Below are 20,420 nucleotides of genomic sequence, written 5' to 3'. Positions count from 1 at the left end.
ACGAGAAGTTAGGAGTTGAGGGTTGGAAATGTTTGCTTGTTAGAGTGTGGGAACAGCTGAGGGTTCTTATCCACATGTTTGAAGATTTCTTAGAATTTAATTACAGTATTGTTATGTTTTAGTCAATTACATAAACATCACCTGAAACTTTGTTATTTACAAATCAACCCTCCTCTTTCATCTATTTTTCTAATACTCACTCAAGTATCAAAATCTATGGTAAAACCCAACTCAAAAATTTTATCGTAGCACTCGGTTAAATAGTTCTAAAAAATTATGTCGATCATTTTTTTTTAAAGAAACTCAATAGTAAATTTTATTCCGACAAAAAAAGGTTTACAAGATCTGTGACCGACAGCTTCACTATACACCAATCACCCTACACTCACGCAAAGAAATAAAAACCTAAGAAATCATCAATCACTAAGTACAACTCACGCAAAAAAAAAGTCTAAAAAATACCATCACATCAAATATAAGAAGTTTCTAAACAATCACCATGAATAAGTATAAAAAACTGGTGAGGTACTCGAACTGAAAATATGAAATATTGTTTCTCCAACCCACTCTTAGCAGCCCAATTTGCGCATTGGTTTCCTTCTGGATATGCAAATAGCCAATTAACTTACACAATCTTAGCTAAAATTACCTAGATCAATTCATAAATATCAATGTTTAAGATGATATGCATGTAATTATATCATCTTTAGATTGAAGTGTAAAATCCTCTAATTTGGATTACATGATTCATTTTGAATAATTGAAATTATGGTTCTTTTAATTATTATTCAAAATAGATTTAATGTTATCATATTATCCTTAGTATTGTTATTATATTTTGCTTATTATGAGCCAAATGAAGTTAAAAAAAATATTTCACTTTCAATATTATTTTGGGGCCTTTACACACCTATAACACCTAATTTTTATTTATTTATATTTATACCAATTAAAATTATATAATCACAACTTTTAAAAATTGAAATATAATATGCATAGATAAATTGATGTGTGTGTATGTGTCTAAATGAGTGATAGTTATGTAAATCTTCCAATTATTTCAAAATGAATTTTGACATTAGACTATTATATAATTAATTAATTTAATTTTAACATGATATTATGCATAAAATTTTAAAAATAATTAATAAATATATTAACTTTGATTATTAAAGTTTTAATAGATCTCTACTAAACTACATATGTGATTGAGTTTTGGATATTTTCAGATTAATTATAATCAAATACACTTAAAATAAAAATTGAAGCTTTACTGAAATTTTCAAATTTTTGAAAAAATTAGAATTTAACTTTATACAAAATAATGAAAAAAGTGCTTCAAATAAACCCTAAATATTTGCTAAAAGAAATTGAGACATTTAGATACATACCACTATAGTCCTACATATTTACGTATTAGCATCTAAATTTTACTTTGTACATTTAAAAAATTGAAACACTCATTTTACATCAGGACTCCTAACGTAGAGTACATTCAGAGTCCACTGATATGTGGGCACGTGGAGGTGACAGAAAAATAATAATAAAAAAATCGTTATAGCACAGGGAAATATTTCTCCCGTATTATTCTATATTATTCATGTGTTATTGTGGTGATATTCATGTGTTGTTATTTCTGAAAATATTCTCGATGTTATAATAACACAATAACACATCAATACCACCACAATAACACATGAATAATACGTAATAACATAGGAGAAATATTCTCCTGTGTTACCGGTCCAGATCACAGGAAAGCGCGCATGTTTCCTTAAAATCACGTGTCCACATATCAATGGACTTCGAACGTAACTCTACGTTAGGAGTCCTGATGTAATATTTTTCCCCTTTCCATGCATAGAAAAAATGACAAATATATAAAAATTAAACTTTATTGCTCGAAATGTAAATACATAAGAATAAAGTGCCATGTAATTAAATATTCTAAAAAATATTTAGAGGCACTTACATACCACCCAATTCTTATGCATTCATGTATCTATCACTTTAAACTTAATTTTTTTTTTATATGTATACCACTCAAATATTTCGTAACACAAAAATATAGTGAAATATGAGGGTACATATGTAAAAAATAAGATTTATGTGTTAGATATGTGAATTCATAAGAATTGAGTGACATCCATTCAACAAGCATTATAATGAATACCACAAATATAGAATACATATAAAATGAAAATTGCACATTTCATAAAGTCCACTAACGCTAATCATTCAGGTATAATTACATAGAGACCACACGAAACACCGATATTTACAAATTTTGCACCCAGATGAATTTTTTTCGAACTATCCAACTGATACATTTATGCATGTTATGATCAAACCATTGAGAATTTGATAAAACGAAAAGAACAAATCGAGTAAGAATTTGAAAAATGGACGAAAGGAGGGTAGATTTATAAATAACAAGTTATGGATGGTCTGTATGTAATTGCACCAATCTTCTTGAAGGAGATGAATAAATAATAGCCAAAAATATAAGTTTAATTAAATATATTTAGACTATTTGATCATACATAAAATCCATTATTGCAAGTAATATGACCATGAACAGCTCAAAATCCACTTATAACTAATATCTAGATTTATAAAATAAAAAAATAAAATAAATAAATAACCAATATTCATCCTCTTCATGTTTATATGTACAGCTTGGCAGTCCACCCTCTCAATCTGCTATCTGAAATACACAAAAGCCAAGATGAGAAATGTAAAGATGAAAGATTAGTTGTGTAAAATAAGAGGAATTCAGGGGGGTGTTTGAAAACAATAATTTAACATAATTTAGCCATAAATTTAAAGTAAATCCAGCCAAACATAAAAAAATATAAAATTTAAATCTTGTGCTCTGTTAAAACGAATATTGTCTTTTCCATCAGTTATTCGATGTAAATCCGAATTTTCTAAATCCGACTTCACAGTCGAATTTACGAGATTTATTTTGTCGTCAAAATATTGCAGCCAAACACCGCCTTAAACAGATAGGAAGAGCAAAAGAACAAATTTCTCCTCATTCCCTCTGCATTCTCTCTTATTTTTCTCTCAACTCAATGCCACTCGTAAAAATTTACATACATATCACGGGATTCTTATGTATTTATATATCGAACACCTAAACCTTCATCTTTACATTTATAACGCTTTAGTCACGTCAAAATCTACGCATAAGAAGATGTAGTTCACTCTAAGAAGGTCGGTGACAATCATATTTTTGATGTGATGCAAGAGATTTGAGGGTTATACATGCAAAAATCAAAAGTTAGGCATGAGAAATGAGAATACATAAGAATTGTGTGCCATGTATGCAAATCCCCCTATATTAAATTGAGTTTCACTGGCAAATACTACACATAATAAATACTCACACCATAATAGTAATAATAATAATGAAAATAGCATTAAGTTAAAAACAAAACTGAAATTTAAAAATAAAATAAAATAAAATAAAATAAGATGAAATATTTGTTTGAAATATGAAATTAAAGTTTACAGATGCTTATTTAAATTAGAGTGGAAATTAATTGGATATTGAATAATAATTTAATACAAATAGTAGATGTTGATTAAAGTTTTAGTATTAATGATGGTTAAATTAAAGTGACATGAATACTTTCAATTAAATATGTTAACCAATAATTAAATTAACATAATTAATTAAATGACTAATAAAACATAATTAAACAATATGCTTAAAATTTATTTTTTTATTATATCTAACTATTAGAGACAGAAGCTTTTAGGTAAGTCGGCTAAACGAGATAGTACGTTTATTTTTAAGCTATTGTAACTTCTAGTTTCTTCTAAATCAAATTCATTGATAGGGTACTGAAACTTGATTACACAATTTTACTGTGATTTTTATGCTTTTGTTATTTATTGGTCATTTCGTTGTGATTATTTTACATTTTTAATAAGACTACTATTACGCATTATTTAAAAGCGTACATAAATTGATTGCATATTCATGTTGACTATGATGAAAATCTTCTCTTTTATGGTACCAGTGGGGATGCTAAGGTACTCATAGATGTAATTAAAAAAAAGATATTGATATTGGTGTATCTTAATTGATACAATTTTAAAAAGTTCTACCGTGACGGTTATATTGATATAAAATAATATAGATATTTACTAATATAGTAAACTGCATTGGAGTTTTGAACTATCGTGAATGATCGTACTTGAAAAAGTAAACCATTTGATGCTTTAATATTGATTTATAATACTTATGATTAGCATGCAGATTATTTCATTTTCGTTACATTACTGTAGTTTAGAAGTGCACTCATTGGCTTGTTGTAGCTAATTATTGTCTTAAATTAACCTTTTTTCAACTTTAATTTTTTTTTAAGATGTTTAGTTGATAATTGAATGTTTAAAGAAGACGTGGGTAACCTGAACTAAGATAAATTTAACCGTATTACTTTAAATGATTATCACAGTCCAACTGTCTATTCCTGTCTTAGAAAATCCAAACCATAGATCGGGTTCAAAAAAGTTTGCAGGAAAAAAACAGTTTTGATAGAAATCCAAACCATAGGTCGGGTCGTGGAATAATCAACTTCAAAAAAGTTTGCAGGAAAAAAACAGTTTTGATAAGCCAAATGATTTTAGGGGCATTTACTTAAATACCACACAATTCTTATATATTTACATATCTAACAGCTGAACTTTCATTTTTGTATATATGCTACTCAAATCTGCGACATAACATAAAAAATACCACTTCTACTAACTGTTTAAATGGGAAATACACATTCTCATGCAAAAGTTATAACATCAAAGTGTTAGAAATGTAAATATCGCGACATAACATAAAAAATACCACTTCTACTAACTGTTTAAATGGGAAATGCACATTTTCATGCAGAAGTTATAACATCAAAGTGTTAGAAATGTAAATATCAAAATTCAGGTGTTAGATATGTAAATTTTCAAATTATGGTCACATACCATTGCTGGATCTTCCTGAATTCTGTCAGTACAGGATATATATTTTCAAATGCAGCATAAGTATCATCTCTCACCTGAAAGTGCAAAAATAAAATTAATCAAAGCAAATTAAATAGATCAATTAATATAATCTTGCAATAAAGAATTAAGCTACCTTAGCTCCAGTAAGAACAATCTTGCCTGAAACGAATATGAGAAGCACAATTTTTGGCTGCTTCATTCGATAGATCAGACCAGGAAACAGTTCTGGTTCATACTGCATCAATGAATAATTACATAAATAATCCTTTAAATTAGCCATTAAATTGGAAAATTACAAAATAGAAGAAATAGCTTTTTATGTAAATATAAAAAAATTTAAAATAAAATTGAAAAAAAAGAGGGGTCGAATCTTTCATATGACAGAAAATACTACTATTTTAACTTCTAAGAAGTGAAATGCACGTTTTCAGGCAAAGGGGAGGCGGTGTTTGGATGCAACTTAATTTTATGTTAAATAGAATTTATTAAATCCGATCAATCCTAATTTATCAGATCGATGATGCAACGGAAGAGCTCACGAGCGACGGCGGAATAAATCCAGGTCGCAATCGGATTTACTAAATCCGCATTTACATCATAAAAATGATGGAACGCAGAAAGAGAAAGATGGAACACGAGAAATTTGGATTTAAAGTAGTGGATTTTATTTTTATTTATTTATTTATTTATTTGTTTCGCTGGATTTAAGCTAAATTTATGGTTAAAACATATTAAAAATATGCTACCAAACACTGCCTAAGATGGCATGCACGTAAAAACTGAAGTTTAGGAGTTAGACACATTTAAATAAGGAGTAGTGCAACGTCAGACATTTATCGGATACCAAAACTTGCAGACATGCCTCAGACACATCCCTAATGTGTATGATTTAAATAATATTAAAATAAAAAAGAACACGAGTGTCTTAAATTAGTAAATTAAAAATTAAGAAAAATATATTTTTAAGCATTTACAGCATATTTTTATAAGTAAGATTAAAAAAATTAATTTTTATTTAAGGATTAAACATGCATGTTCTACTTTTTCATCTCATTTCTTTTCTCACAAATGAGCTTAAAAGATTAGTCAATCGCTTGACTGGGCTGATAATTCTCGTTATGGACATCTTAATTTTCGAAAGATAATGCTATTAAATTTCTTTTTATATTTTTCTTAATATTTTATTTATTCAATATATATATATATATATATAATTTTTATGATAATGGTGCATCTAACGCATGTTTGTGTTAAATATTTTTAATAAAATAATAACAGTGTCCCGTGTCCATGTCCCTGTATCCGCATCCGTGCAACAAAGATATAAATCTTCGGAAAAAAAATGAGGCAATGATGCATAAAACTTACACTAGAGAAGGCACCATGGGAGTAAGCCAGTCCTTCAAGCCTTATGGGAAACTTCACATCACAAGAACCAACAATATTTTGAATCTTAAAATCCTAAATTTTATTATAAATAAATACAAATTAGGAGATTAAAAGCCAAAAAAAATAAAAATAAAAAGCAACAATACTTCAAGCATATGATGATAATTACCTTGAATTTGGCAGGGAAACCAAGCTTCTGAATGATACGAGCATACTGAAATAAATAGAAAAAAATAAATAAATAACTCAAAAAATATATTTAATAAAATTAAGGAAGATTTGCATACATACCACTCAAATCCTATGTATTTACACATCTAACACGCAAACTTCATTTTTTCCTTGCCTACGCATGAAAAGGTGTATTTCACTCGAGTTAAAACGATAGTATTTTTTGTGTGATATGAAAGATTTGGGTGTTGTAAATGTAAGAAATAAAATTTGAGTGTTAGATAAATAAATACATAAGAATTAGGTGGTATGTATGTAGATACCTCTAAAATTAGCTACATTACACATTGTTATGCATATAAAATGATGCTGAAAGGTGTTGTAGTACCTTCCGAGCAGCAAGCTTGGACTGAAGCTCACTCTTAGCTCCAGTGCACACCTGAGACATTAGAAGGTTAGAACAGGCAATAATCAATAAATACCAAACAAAAAGAAGGGGCATTTACATACTTACCACCCAATTCCTATGTATTGACATATCAACCCCCCAAACTTCAATTTTTACCTACAGATTGGCATAGGTTGGGTGGTTTGTAGCGAAAAATTGAAGTTCAGGGAAAAAAAAACATTATGGGGCACATATTTTAGGTTTCAATATCATATGGAAGATTTCCCATGATATTTTAATAATTAAAAATAAATAAGAAGAATAAATAAAAGCAAAAAATACATATTTAAGTATGGAAGATTTACAAACATACCACTCAATTCCTATGTGTTTACATATCTAGCACCTAACTTCAACTTTTACATGCATGCCACGTTACCCGTGCATGAAAAAGGTGCATTTCACCTTTTAAAAGTTAAAATGGCGGTATTATTGAAGTTACGTGAAAGATTTGTGTGGTATAAATCTAAAAAGCAAACTTTAGATGTCAGATATGTAAATGCATAGGAATTGGGTGGTATGCATGTAAATGACCTTAAATATTATAATTCTGATAACTTGGCTGGTTGAATGTAAGTGTTGAGCAATAAGAATTATGTATACAAAGATATATAGGAACAAATACTAGAAAAAATTTGGTGAGGATGTCCTAGCCAAGATATACATAAAGGCATGTCATATCACTTCCATCTGCTTTGAAATGCATGTAATTCAAAAATAATTAGGAATATTTACTTACATAGCACTCAATCCCTACATATTTGTATATCTAACCATGGAAAATTAAGAAGTAACAGGCTCCTTTGGTCGGTCGGCTACCTACTTATCATGGAAGATTGAATTGGGAGAAAACTTTGAAAACTTCTTAATCAATTTTATTCTCTTCTAATTTATTTAATTTTTGTTATTTTATTTCAGAATTATTTACTTTTCAAATTTAGATTTGGATATATTTAGTATGTTTATAAATTAGGAGGGATTGGTTTACCTATATGTATATGTATCTATATGTATTGATACAAAGCAATGTAAAATTATTTGTATGAATGGAGAACATATTTTGTGTTGAGGAAAATTAAGCGGTGCACTAAGATATCAACAAAAATGAAGAAATTATAAGAATCAAGTGAATGCTTGCATTTAAACTCTCAAGCAATCGAAGCCAAACGTCCACCCATTTAAGGCCCCTCACATATTTAAATTTATATTTTATTTTCAGTTTCTAGAAAGTTTGAATTTTCAAATTTGGAGGCTTTTATGGATGGTTATAAAAAAATAATAAATCAAGAAGGTGGTTAACACCTTCAAAAAATTTTCCCCTTTTTTTGACTTTTTTATCATTGTAATCTCTATAAATATGACCAATATATTAATCGTTGAATGAAATATTTGAGTGAAGGTCTTTTCTCTTATTGATTGGTGTTTGATGGCTTCAAGTGCTATATTTTCTTTGATGAGATTAGGTATTTAGCTTTGTTTTTCTTTTCAGTTATTTATTATCTATTTATAACATTTACTCTAAAATCTTCACCACCCCTCATCCACATTCTAAACATCTCTTAATATTGCTAATTAACAACCAAAGCCTCAGAACCATTATAAACCTCTCTTCATATCTCTCAATCAAGTTTAGAGCACATTAAGGCAATCTTATTCTTTAACCCTCAACACCATTGTAAACTTATCTAAAACTATTCATCTATTCCAAATCATAGGTACACATTCTAAGCTAACACTAATAATTATTTTCAGTCATCTACCCAATCTTAAGTCACTTTCCCACAAAAGAGATATTTCAAATTAACCCAAACAAGACTAATTTAGACTAATCTTGGTATTTTAGTCATCATTCCATCTTAAATCTTTTAATAATCCACCAAAATCTTCACATAACATCTTTAGACCTATCACCAAACATCCATAGCAATTTTTTAATATTTTATCTCATCAAAAGACCACCCACCTCCATCATATTCAGTATCAGAACGAATTTGGGAAGATGCCAAGTAACGTTGAATTGTTTTGGGGGGAGTTTCCCCTTATGGTGTACCAAATGGCTCAACCATTAAAATTATGATTATAATAAAATTCACCACAATTAATAAATTAAGTATTAGATTTTAGTGATGATTCATTTGCATGAATATGAAGATGAGTTTGGTGATTCATTTTTTTATTGAATAACTTTGTTAAGTTTTTCAAACTTCCATTTTATATATTTTCTTTTTTTTTTATCAAATATCCACTACATAGCTTTCATAATTATAATAAAATTTACCACTCTTCATAAATTATGTATTAGATTTTAGTGAGGATTTATTTGTATGCATGTGAAGATGAGTTTGGTAATTCATTTTCTTACTGAAAAACTTTGATGAGTACTTTCCCAAAAAGAGAGATTTCAAATCAGCTTTCATTTTCTTGGTGAAGAACTTTGATGAGTACTTTCCCAAAAAGAGATATTTCAAATCAGCACTAAATAAGGCTAATTTAGACTAGCTTGGTATTTTAGCCATCATTCCATCTTAAGTCTTTTAACAATCCATCAAAATTTTCACATCACATCTTTAAACCTATCACCAAACATCCATAGCATTTTTTTAGTGTTTTATCTCATCAAAAGGCCACTCACCTCCATCATATTCAGTATCAGAGCAAATTTGGAAAGATACCATGTAACGTTACATTGTTTTGGGGGGGAGTCTTCCCCTTATGGTGTGCCAAATGGCTCAACCACTAAAATTATGATTATAATAAAATTCACCATCCTTAATAAATTAAGTATTAAATTTTAGTGATGATTCATTTGCATGAATGTGAATATGAGTTTGCTGATTCATTTTTTTATTGAATAACTTTAGTAAGTTTTTCAAAGTTGCATCTTATATATTTTCTTTATTCTTTTATCAAATATACACTACATAGCTTTCATAATTATAATAAATTTTACCAACAACAACAACAAAACCTTTATCCCACTAAGTGGGGTCGGCTACATGAATCCTTTTTCTCCAGTGTGTCCTATTAGTGTTTACACAATGATCAAAAGGATTCATGTCTTCACTACAACATCCACGACCCAGCTTCAGAGAGAGTGTTGAAAATCAAGAAGTAGCTGGCTACTTCCTTGGGTGGGCTGACCGACGAAGTACCTATCATGAAAAATTGAATTGGGACAACTTTAGAAACTCCTTAATTAGTTTTATTCTCTTCTTATGTTTTTTGTTATTTTTATTTTAGAATTATTTCCTTTTCAAATTTAGATTATATATATATATTGCCCTATTTATGCATGTAAAAGGTGCATTTCACTTTTTGATATAGAAGATTTGGGTTGTGTAAATGTTAAAGAAGTAAAGTTTAGGTGTTAAATATTTAAATACATAAAAATTGGATCGTATGAATGTAAATGCCCCAAAATAATTAATATTGCACTCGTTTGAAAGAGAATTTAAGAAAGTAGAGACCCGGCCATAACTAAATTTGGTTCTGGATATCCTTATAATTTATTTCTAAAAACTTACACATGCGTGCAGGCTCGTGTCCCTGAATGAGAGAATTCTCCTTTTAAATATAATTTACCATTTGAGAAATTCCATGAGATTAAGAACCAGGCCATTAATAATACTAACAATCAAAGGAATTAATTAAATGCATTGCACACATTGCTCATCATTTCTTGGAAGTGATGCTGCAATTTTCGATGAAATAAGCCGATAAGATAAACAAGAATTTACATACATGCCACATTTCTTATATAATTACCTATCTAACGCCAAAACTTTCACATTTACATACATACCGCTCAAATCTTTAACATTCATAAAAAATACCACCATCATTAACTTTTTAAAAGTGAAATACACATTTTCATGCATATTTTTTAACACCAAAGTATTATAAATGTACATATCAAATTTTAGGTGTTTGCTATGTGAATACATAATAATTGTGTGGTATGTATGTAAATTTCCCTGCGATGAATCATCAGCTCATAAAATAAAAGAAAAATTGCAAATTGAGCAAAACTCATTTGTAAAAACTCACCATTTTGCCAGAAGCAAAGATCAATGCTGTGGTTTTAGGGTCTCTTATTCTCATTATAACTGCCGCGAAACGCTAGAAAATGAATCAATAAGAGCACCATTAGGAAAGAAGAACAAACAAATTATAATCTGGCAGTTAAATAATACAAAGTAATAACATCACATAATAACAAGTGGATTTCCTAAAGTAAAAGACATGAGTTTTGACCAAATAAAACACGAAAAATTACTTGTGCTTATCCTCTTCTCTAATTTGAAACAGCTAAAAAAAGTAAAGTACTCCGCATTCCGACATAATTAAGGCTTTGTTTAGGACGGCTTTCTGATTGCTTTTCTGGTGGAAAAACAACATATAGAAAATAATGTTCATTTAGATGATAACTTTTTCATTATTTTTTTCAAAAATTTCTCCTTGGAAGGAAAGCTACATTTTGGAAAGCATAATAGGAACCACAATGGAAAAAATAGATTCTAACAACGAACTAGGAAAGGAATATTTACAAACATACCACTCAATTCCTATGTATTTACATGCCTAACACCTAAACTTTAGTTTTTACATATATCACATTTTACCTATGCATGAAAATAAATATTTCACTCTTTAAAAGTTAAAATAGTGGCAATTTTTAGGTGACAAGACTGATTTGTGTGGTATAAATGTAAAAAATGCAAAGTTTTGGCATTAGATATGTAAATGCATAGAATTGGGTGGTATGTATGTAAATGTCCCGAACATAAAAACATGAGCTAAGCCTTATAATCCCCGTGTTCTTACAGCATAGCTACATCCCACGCTTCAGCTGTGTTTGTATGCATCCATGCAAATAACAAATAATATTACATATATAGTCATTCCAAAAACCTCACTTACCACCTAATTAAAATTTAATCTAAGATTCATACTACATATCTCAGTTTATGTTAGGGGTTGTTTGGGGTCCATTTTATTTTTTATTTTTGAAAACAAAAAATAGGAAATAAACAGAAAAACAGTGTTTATTTATCAGTTTTTAGTTTTATTTCTGTTTCTTTCATTTTTAGAGGAAACACTTATGGTTTTAAAATACTCAAAACATGGAAATCATATTTTTATCTGTTTTTAGAACACCGAAAACAGTCTTCGCCCGTATCCCACTTGAAAGATTCACTCGTCTCCCACGGGATAGAGTGGATGATGCCCTAAGCTCACGCCTGATCACTCCCCTTCCTCCTCACGCTGGCTGCTACCCGCAAGCACAACAACCCATTCCTCTCAATTCCACCCCTAGCTCGCCAAACCCCTTCCCTCTCGACCCGAAACTCTCGCCTTCAATGGGATCACAACTTATAGAGGTCACTGCCCCCTTCCCTATCGTCCCCCACCCTTGCGATAGACTCGCGATTTGCTACGACCATGAAGGTTGTGACGGGATCGCAACTCACAGAGGTCACCGAAACTTCATCTTTCTTTTCGTTTTGCATATAAATTGATTTATTTGGTTTGACATAATCGTATCATTGTCTTTGTATTGTTCTTGTAATATGGTGCCTGATTCCAAAAGAACAGACATCTTCTGTGTTGCTGCCATATTTATTCAATGGGATTTTGTGGCTTTGTTTCAGTATAAGAGGCTTATTACTCAAAATTTTCCTTCTATTTTATCATAAAATATGTTAAAAGTATCATTTTCCCTTCAGCATGCATATTTTGATGTTTAACATTAAGCATTAGTGATGTTAAAATTGTCGCTTTGCGGATAATAACTTTTTTAGAGCGCTTTTATGTGAATAGCTTGGAATTTTTTTCAGCTCTTTCCCATTTTTATCAGTCTAATATTTGTGTTTATTAAGCAGGCGATGGATATCCTTGTGGTTTTAACATTCATAGCACTTTATTCAAATCTTATTATTTGTTTGCAAGATTTGCATAGCACACAATTCCTATCTACTTTGCATATATAGCACTCAATTCCTATCTACTTACATACATAAAAATTGTAATTATTTCAAGTGTGTGCTAGTATTGTATGTAGTTATGTCTCTAGAGCTCTCTCTTTAATAGTTTCAAGTTGTTGATAGTTTTTTTATGTAGTAATGCTTTTTATGTGAAATTTTCAAGTTGATAACAGTCGTATATGTAAATGCACTAGAGTCGTGTGCTACGTATATGAAAGAGTTGTCTTCAAATGATGCTACTTTGGTATGTAAAAAAAGTTTCACGTGCTATGTACGTAATTGTTTCATAACTATGTATGTATTTGTTTCATGTGCATGATAATATTTTCCAATTAGCAATGTCTCAAGTGTAATCTATGTAATTGTTTGGTGTTGTCTATAGTTTGATAATTGGAATTACTTTTACTTTAGTATTATCTATAATTTTTGGTTGTTGATAGAAAATTTTTTTTATCTCCGTAATGGGTTGGAATGGTTGAATGTGCCCCTACATTTCTTTCTCGTTGAACTATGGATAATAATGATGATATTGAAATCACTGGAGACTTAGCATGGTCAGATATAAATGAACAAATCTTCATTCAACTTATGGAGATTGAAGTGATTAATGGGAATAAGCAAACAACTACTTGCCGTCCAGCTACAAGCGCATTTCACAAGGACTTGAATCATCACAAAAAGAAAATACAAACAAGAATAATTGAGAAATAAATTTAATACAATTAGAACTTGTTGGGGAGAATTTTCAAACTTATTGAAAGAGACTGGAATTGGCTATAACGCAACCACAGGTCAAGTGATTACATCTGAAGATGCATGGGACAAGTTATATAAGGTATTTATTTCATCTTATATTTAATCCAAAACTTATATTTTATCATTTACACATTTTTATTAATCATAATGTTTATTTACCAATTTATAGGTTAATAAAATTGCAAAAATATTTCAGAAAAAAGGATGCCCAATATCGTATTTATGGTAACACAACTGCAATGAAAACTCTGCAATATCCTTCTACTAGAATCCTTTCAAACATTGAGGAAGAAGATGAGATTGAAGAAAGTGAAACAAAATCTATAAAGGAATCATTATATAAGGAGAAGAATATAGGAAAATTACTTGTTAAACATGTGAAGAAGACGACAATTTCAGATATGACTCCCCCACCCTTCAAGTTTAAAGGGGGAGTTTGAAAAAAAGAGTTTATATGATAGAAAAGAAATTATGCACCTCAACTGGATATTCTAATGAAAGCTCTAAATCTTTGTTGGTTGAATGTATGAAATTTCTCAATTTAATACAAGACCCGGATAACATTAGCTACTCAAAAGTTTTACACAAATTCCAAAAAGATGCCATATGGATGAAGATGTTTCTTCACATGTCTGATAGTTGAATGAAAGGCTATATTCTTAACCTGAAATGACTTGCTCATCACGATGAACCCTATGTGCCCTCCTTATCTTATGTGTTTGTGTTTTAAATGTGTTATGTTTAATTGTTTTTACTTTCATTATTATTGTCGAACATTATATTAGCTTGGGTTATGATTATGATGCATGTTTGTGATTTTAAAAGCTTGGGATGTATGTGTTGATGCATTGTTAATGATCATATGATTTTAAGAGAAAAGTAGTTTTTTTTTATTGAATATGAAAAAGAGCATTGTGATTTTTTATATTCATGATTACTCGTACAAAGTTTATTTCCCCAATTATTATTATATGAAATAGTATGACATCCAGCTTGATGTTTTGAAAAATATAGAATGGAAATTTATCTATATTTTTGAAGCATAAATATCTCATGAAAAACTCAAAATGGCTGACCGTGGAGGAAAAACTCGCAAAATTTATTCTTATTTTATCATATAATGAACACTTAATAGTGGTTGTTGAATGATTTCAGCATTCATTTGAGACAATCTCACGACATTTCAAAAAGACTTTGAAGGCAATTTGTCACTTGAGAACTGAGATTATTAGTCAACCATCATTTGAGATGATTCCTCCAGCAATCCAATATAATCAAAAGCACTATCTTTTTTAACAACATAAATCCAAGTTAATGTTTAATTTATTTGTTTATTTGGGTTATGAACAATAATATATGTGAGTTTTTTTACTATGATTGTATAGGTGCACTTAATAGAACACACGTTACTGCGCACGTACCTAAAGAAAATCAAACTTCGTATTGAGGAAAGCATAAATACCCAACTCAAAATGTAATGTGTTGCATGTAGATTTGACATGATGTTTACGTACGTATTGTCAGGTTGGGAGGGAGCAGTGAATGATGCAAGAATATTTCTAGAGTGTATTTCAAATCCACAATTAAATTTTTTGATGCCATCAAAAGGTATGTTAACTTTATTCTTATTAAGTTCTGTAATTATTAAATGATATTTATAGTAAGTTATGTATATAAATGTGTTTTTCTATAACAGGGAAATATTATATCATTGATTTAGGATGTGTTAATATGTTTGAATTCTTAACACCATACAAAAGAATAAGGTATCATTTGTGTTATTACCATGAGGGCGTTCAATCTCAAAAACAAGAAGCACTTTAATTATAGGCATTTTTCTTTAAAAATTATTATTGAGCGATGCTTTGGAGTTCTAAAAGTAAGATTTTTAATCCTTAATAAGATATCTCCAATGATTTACGCACACGACATTATATTGTTATTTTTTGTTGCACACTACATAATTTTATAATATCACAATTGATAATGTAAATAAAAATTTTATAGTTGACACAAAAAGAGGTTCTACATGAACTCCTACCTCACAAAGTGCTATTGAAGCTAATGTTTATTAATCTCAGTTGTAGTACATGGAATTTTTTCAAGACCGTTTTGTCAGAGAATTTTGGAGCCACGCACATAACTGAGTTTACTAATTAGCTTGTAAAATTTTTAATGTTGATCTTACAATGTTATCAATGTAATGTTGGATTTATTTTGTTTTGGTTTAAAAGATATTTGCCTTCTTATCGGACATATAAGTGTTATTTTAGTGTGAAATCCTCATGATTTTGTGTTTTGTTAAAAGGCAACACACTTGGATGTGTCAAGTTTGATATTATTGTTGTAACATTATTATAATTTCTATATATATGAGTATAACATATTTACATAGCATAGATGATATTTTTTAAAAATATTTATTTATTTATAAAAAATAGAAAATACCCAACCAAACATGTTTTATATTTTTTATTTTTAAAATCGGATAAATCATAACAGTACCAAACATGTTTTCTAAAAACAGAAAACAAAAAAAAATAAAACTGACTAAAAACAAAAACAAAAACAAAAAGTAGAAAGTAATCCCAAATGGGATCTTACTAAAACAATTATCTTAAACAATGCATGCAAATTAAAAAATAGGAACACATACAGTATTTGAGGAATTTACATACACACCGCCAAATTCTTAAATATTTACATATTTAACGTCTAAATTTTTAAGTATGTTTTTATAACACCCTAGCGTATAAATTAAGTGTGCAATTGAGCCAAGCAGACCTATGAGCTGACTCATACTCGACTTGATATGTTGATCACGAACTGGCCTTGATCTGTGAACAAGCCAAGCTCGACCCAGCTTTAAATCGACTCGTTGCTCATGAGCCATCTTGACCCACCTAATTTATAGCGTATAAATTAGATGTGCAATTGGGCCAAGCTGACTTATGAGTCGGCTCAAACTCGACTCGATATATCGATCACGAACTGAGCTTGATCTGTGAACAAGCCAAGCTTGACCCAGTTTCAAATCAACTCATTGTTCATGAGACGTCTTAATTTAAAAAAAATATATATTAACATAAAATACATTAAAAAAAGATTAACATTTAAAATTTTAAGCACACATCATTAAAATTATAATAAAAATCATATTTTACCTTCTTATATCAAGTGTTTTCTTATTATTTCCTCTTTAATTGCTCATTATTTGTCATTTTCTTATAAGAGTTAGTTTAATCATAATATTTTTCTCTTACATGATAAACGAGCTGGCTCATTAACTGACTCAAACTCGTAATATTAAACTCAAGTTTGAGCTTAAACTGGATTAATTAATCAAGCTCAAGCTCACTTCCGTGATAGCTTTAGCTTGGCTTACACATTTATACCCCTCGTATAAATCACATAAAAAAATACACAAAAATGAATTTCACTTTAGATAACTTAATGTTAGTGGCAACTTCTTCTATGATTTGGAGGATTAAAATGTTATACAAATAACCATACGAAATTAGGATTAGATATGTAAAAACATTAAAAATCAATGGTTGATATGTAATTCCCAAGAGAAATTAGCACCAATAAACCAAAGTTCCAACCATACCTTGGGGTTGTACTCAGCATTCCTGGCTTGCAAGGCAATTGCTTTTAGATCCAACTGGCAGTCCAGATTAACAGTTGAAACAATATTCCTGGAGTTAAAACAACAATCCCTGTATAACTTACTTAACATACTATATACGGATTCTACAATAGAATCTGGCATAAAACATTTTGTTTTGGAAGATTGACGTACATATCACTCAATTCTTATGCAATTGCAAATCTAACATTCAATTTTTACATGCATCTCATCTTACCAATGCATGAAAAAGTGTATTTTACTTTTTAAAAGTTAACACAATATTATTTTTTATGAGATATGAAGATTTGGGTGGTCTAAATATAAGTAAAGTTCAGAAATTTGTTGCCATGTATGTTACTTTTTAAAAAATTAAAAAGATAGTACTTTTATGTGCACCACCACCCAATGTGTTTTTCTACAAAAAAAAAGAACTATTTTTTAATAAAAACACAAAATGATGCAATCATTCAACTCAATCTTCTTTGATTAAAATCGCATCCTTTTCTATACCACCTGATATTCAACACTCTATAATCACGTGAACAAGAATAATAGTGATATAATTTGAATTAAAACACCACAAAAGAACATTGAAAATCTCAAAAGGGCTATTTGGATTGCTGAAAAATGAACGAATTGTAATAGGAACATGGTTTAATCAAAATGTTTTGTAGTTAAAATATTTTGAAGTTATTTGGTTTGGTGTAAAGTAAATTCAAGAGTTCACATTTTGTGTTTGCTTAAAGGAAAATTAAAATCAATATACAATATGCACAATGATAGCGAGTGGCGGGCTGCTGACAAAGGCAACGGCAGAAAGCTAAGATGGGTGGCCGACCGCGAGCCGTGGCAGCCAGTGGCTAGTTTGTGCAGTGATCAACTACAATTTACAATGTGTTTGGAAATTGGCCAAATCTAACGACTTTAGATTGCATTCGTTTAAAACTATAAGGAAATTTCCAAATTCACCCAAATCATACAATGCATTGCTTTTTTATTCCATCAAATGTCAAAATTTTAAGTCTCTTACATTTGGATTACTTTACACCAAACACACAAACCCCTACAAAAAGAAAGACAAAAATATGCGTACGAACAAAAATAAAAAACCTGAACTTGACTGAAAGGAACATCAAAGAAAAAGAATGGGTTGTTTACATACATCACACTTTAAACATTGTATTTACAAATCTAGCTCCCTCTTTGATCCACTTTTCAAATTCTCGACCAAATATCAAAATTCATGATAAAACTCCAACCCATATTTTTCATTTTTATCAAATTCTCATTAGTTTGATCATGGCAAGCATAAAAACATCGGTTCTATAGTTCAAAAATATCACCTAGGTGCTAAATTTTGTAAATAGCAATGTTTCAGGTGCTATGTATGTAATTATCCCAAGAAGAAAATGAAATGAGTGATCCTATTATACTAGCCATACATCCGATTAAACCACATCTAGATTTTCTTAAACATATCAGAAGAAACAAACAGCTGAAACCAATAATCATGATTTCTACATATTTTCAGTAAGCTGCATAAATCAAATTAAAATCTTTATATTGCAGCTTGTTCCACCAAACAAACTACCATTCTAATAAAATAAGAAAAAAAATAACAGGAGCAAACTTACTGCAACGTGGGCACAATACCAGAGGGATGCTTAGAAAGATCAACAGGCTGGTTCTCCTCCAACCCCTCCGCCATATTCTACCTTATTCACTCTAAGGGGCTGTTTTGGTAGCCGGTTTTAAGCAGGTTTTATGCAGGATTTAAGCTAAATCCTGCCAAACGACAAAAAAATCCCTCCGTAAATGCCAAAAAGACACCGATTGCCGATAAATACTGGATTTACTAAATCCTATGAATGGCGGATTTAGTAAATCCTGGACGAGCGAAGAGGAAGGATGGCGCGAACAAGCTTACCTTCCTCAACGGCTTCTGGTAGGGGCAGAGCGAAAGGATGAGAAAAATGGGAGTTTCGGCGTTCTCTGTAAGCCGCGATCCCTTCGATGCCTTCCCAGCTACCTCTAATGTTACAAACACTATCCAATACCAATCTTTTTTAAGGTCAAAAATGGCGGTTAACGTTTCACTAGGTTCGCAGCGAAGGTGAATGGATATAGACGAGATGGAAGCTAAGATTGCGAGCAGAAGAGAGAAACAGCGACTTCCGCCGATTAAATGAGCGATTCGAAGAGAATAAAGAGGAAAATTTGGATATTGGCGGGGAAAGGAGGAGTTGATTGGATTTATAGAAGGGAGAATTTTAAAAATGCGTCTTTTATAGGGATGGGATGGGATGGGATTTGGAGGCAGAAAAGGAAGGCTTTTGGTTTTAGGGTTTCGTTTGGATATAGAGAGGTGGGTGAAGAGAGAGAGAGTGGGGAACGATTTCAAGCTTGTGAAATGACCGGCTTCTGCGGGTTGCAGCCGGTGCCACTCACAATTGTATACTTTTTTTAATATTTGAATATTTGGAGGTTAATTTTTTAATGGAATTATATTAATTAAAAGCAAAAACGGCCGTCATTATTGCATTTTCCACTTTTTATATTTAATTATATTAAAAATATGTTTGTTGAGAGGGTTATCCATGTTTTTCAATTTTTCTGATGGAGTTCAAATACTCTCTAGCACAGCTGTCTTTAAAAGATGATACTCGAATTATTAAACACATTAGGAATGACATGAAAGCTCGTATGATAGTCTCTGATCATTCTTTTATGAAATATATATAAACACACGTGTGTATTATGTCTACTAGACAATTTCAAAGTCAATATTTTATAAAAAAAATTAAATTATTTTTAAGTCATGTGGTCAAATGTATTTCAAATATGTATCCTTCAGAATATAAAAAATAAAAAATAAAAAAATAAAAAAAGTTTAGAAAACCCCCTATAATATCTTCAGAATATAAAAAATAAAAAATAAAAAAAGTTTAGAAAACCCCCTATAATATGATCATTTTCATAAGGATATACAAGATAAAAACTACTTATAATTTTTTTTTTATAAATCCACCCTTAAAGGTGT

At 30.0% G+C, this 20,420-nt stretch overlaps 1 protein-coding gene across 3 annotated transcripts; it reads right to left on the bottom strand.

Annotated features, from left to right (window-relative positions):
* Positions 1-2,581: 2,581 nt before the first annotated feature.
* On the bottom strand, positions 2,582-19,731 carry LOC110022542 (TATA-box-binding protein 1-like). Of its 3 annotated transcripts, none has more exons than XM_020721542.1 (10): positions 19,308-19,731; positions 19,015-19,165; positions 17,360-17,468; positions 11,057-11,128; positions 6,950-7,000; positions 6,560-6,604; positions 6,370-6,462; positions 5,135-5,236; positions 4,981-5,054; positions 2,582-2,707 (listed from the first exon to the last, which is right to left on the bottom strand). In XM_020721542.1, coding segments are annotated over exons 2-10 (621 nt in total). In that variant the 5' UTR covers positions 19,089-19,165; positions 19,308-19,731; the 3' UTR covers positions 2,582-2,706. The 3 variants fall into 3 exon arrangements, with proteins under 3 accessions (XP_020577201.1, XP_020577203.1, XP_020577202.1); XM_020721544.1 differs by having other exon boundaries at positions 6,370-6,420; XM_020721543.1 differs by having other exon boundaries at positions 17,360-17,447.
* Positions 19,732-20,420: the final 689 nt, after the last annotated feature.

Source organism: Phalaenopsis equestris, unplaced genomic scaffold (assembly GCF_001263595.1).
Source record: "Phalaenopsis equestris unplaced genomic scaffold, ASM126359v1 Scaffold000196, whole genome shotgun sequence".
In the NCBI taxonomy this organism is placed as follows: Eukaryota; Viridiplantae; Streptophyta; class Magnoliopsida; order Asparagales; family Orchidaceae; genus Phalaenopsis; species Phalaenopsis equestris.
The sequence above is the reverse complement of the archived record's forward strand: the minus strand, read 5'-3'. Positions and strand labels throughout refer to the sequence as shown.

Bases quoted from the DNA above. Each gene is read 5' to 3' on its own strand.
- LOC110022542 (XM_020721542.1), bottom strand. From the start codon at position 19,088: ATGGCGGAGGGGTTGGAGGAGAACCAGCCTGTTGATCTTTCTAAGCAT. The intron at 7,001-11,056 runs GTGAGTTTTTAC...CTAATGTCTCAG, and splicing joins TCTTTGCTTCTGGCAAAATG to GTGTGCACTGGAGCTAAGAG. The intron at 6,605-6,949 runs GTACTACAACAC...TATTTATTTCAG, and splicing joins CCAAGCTTGCTGCTCGGAAG to TATGCTCGTATCATTCAGAA.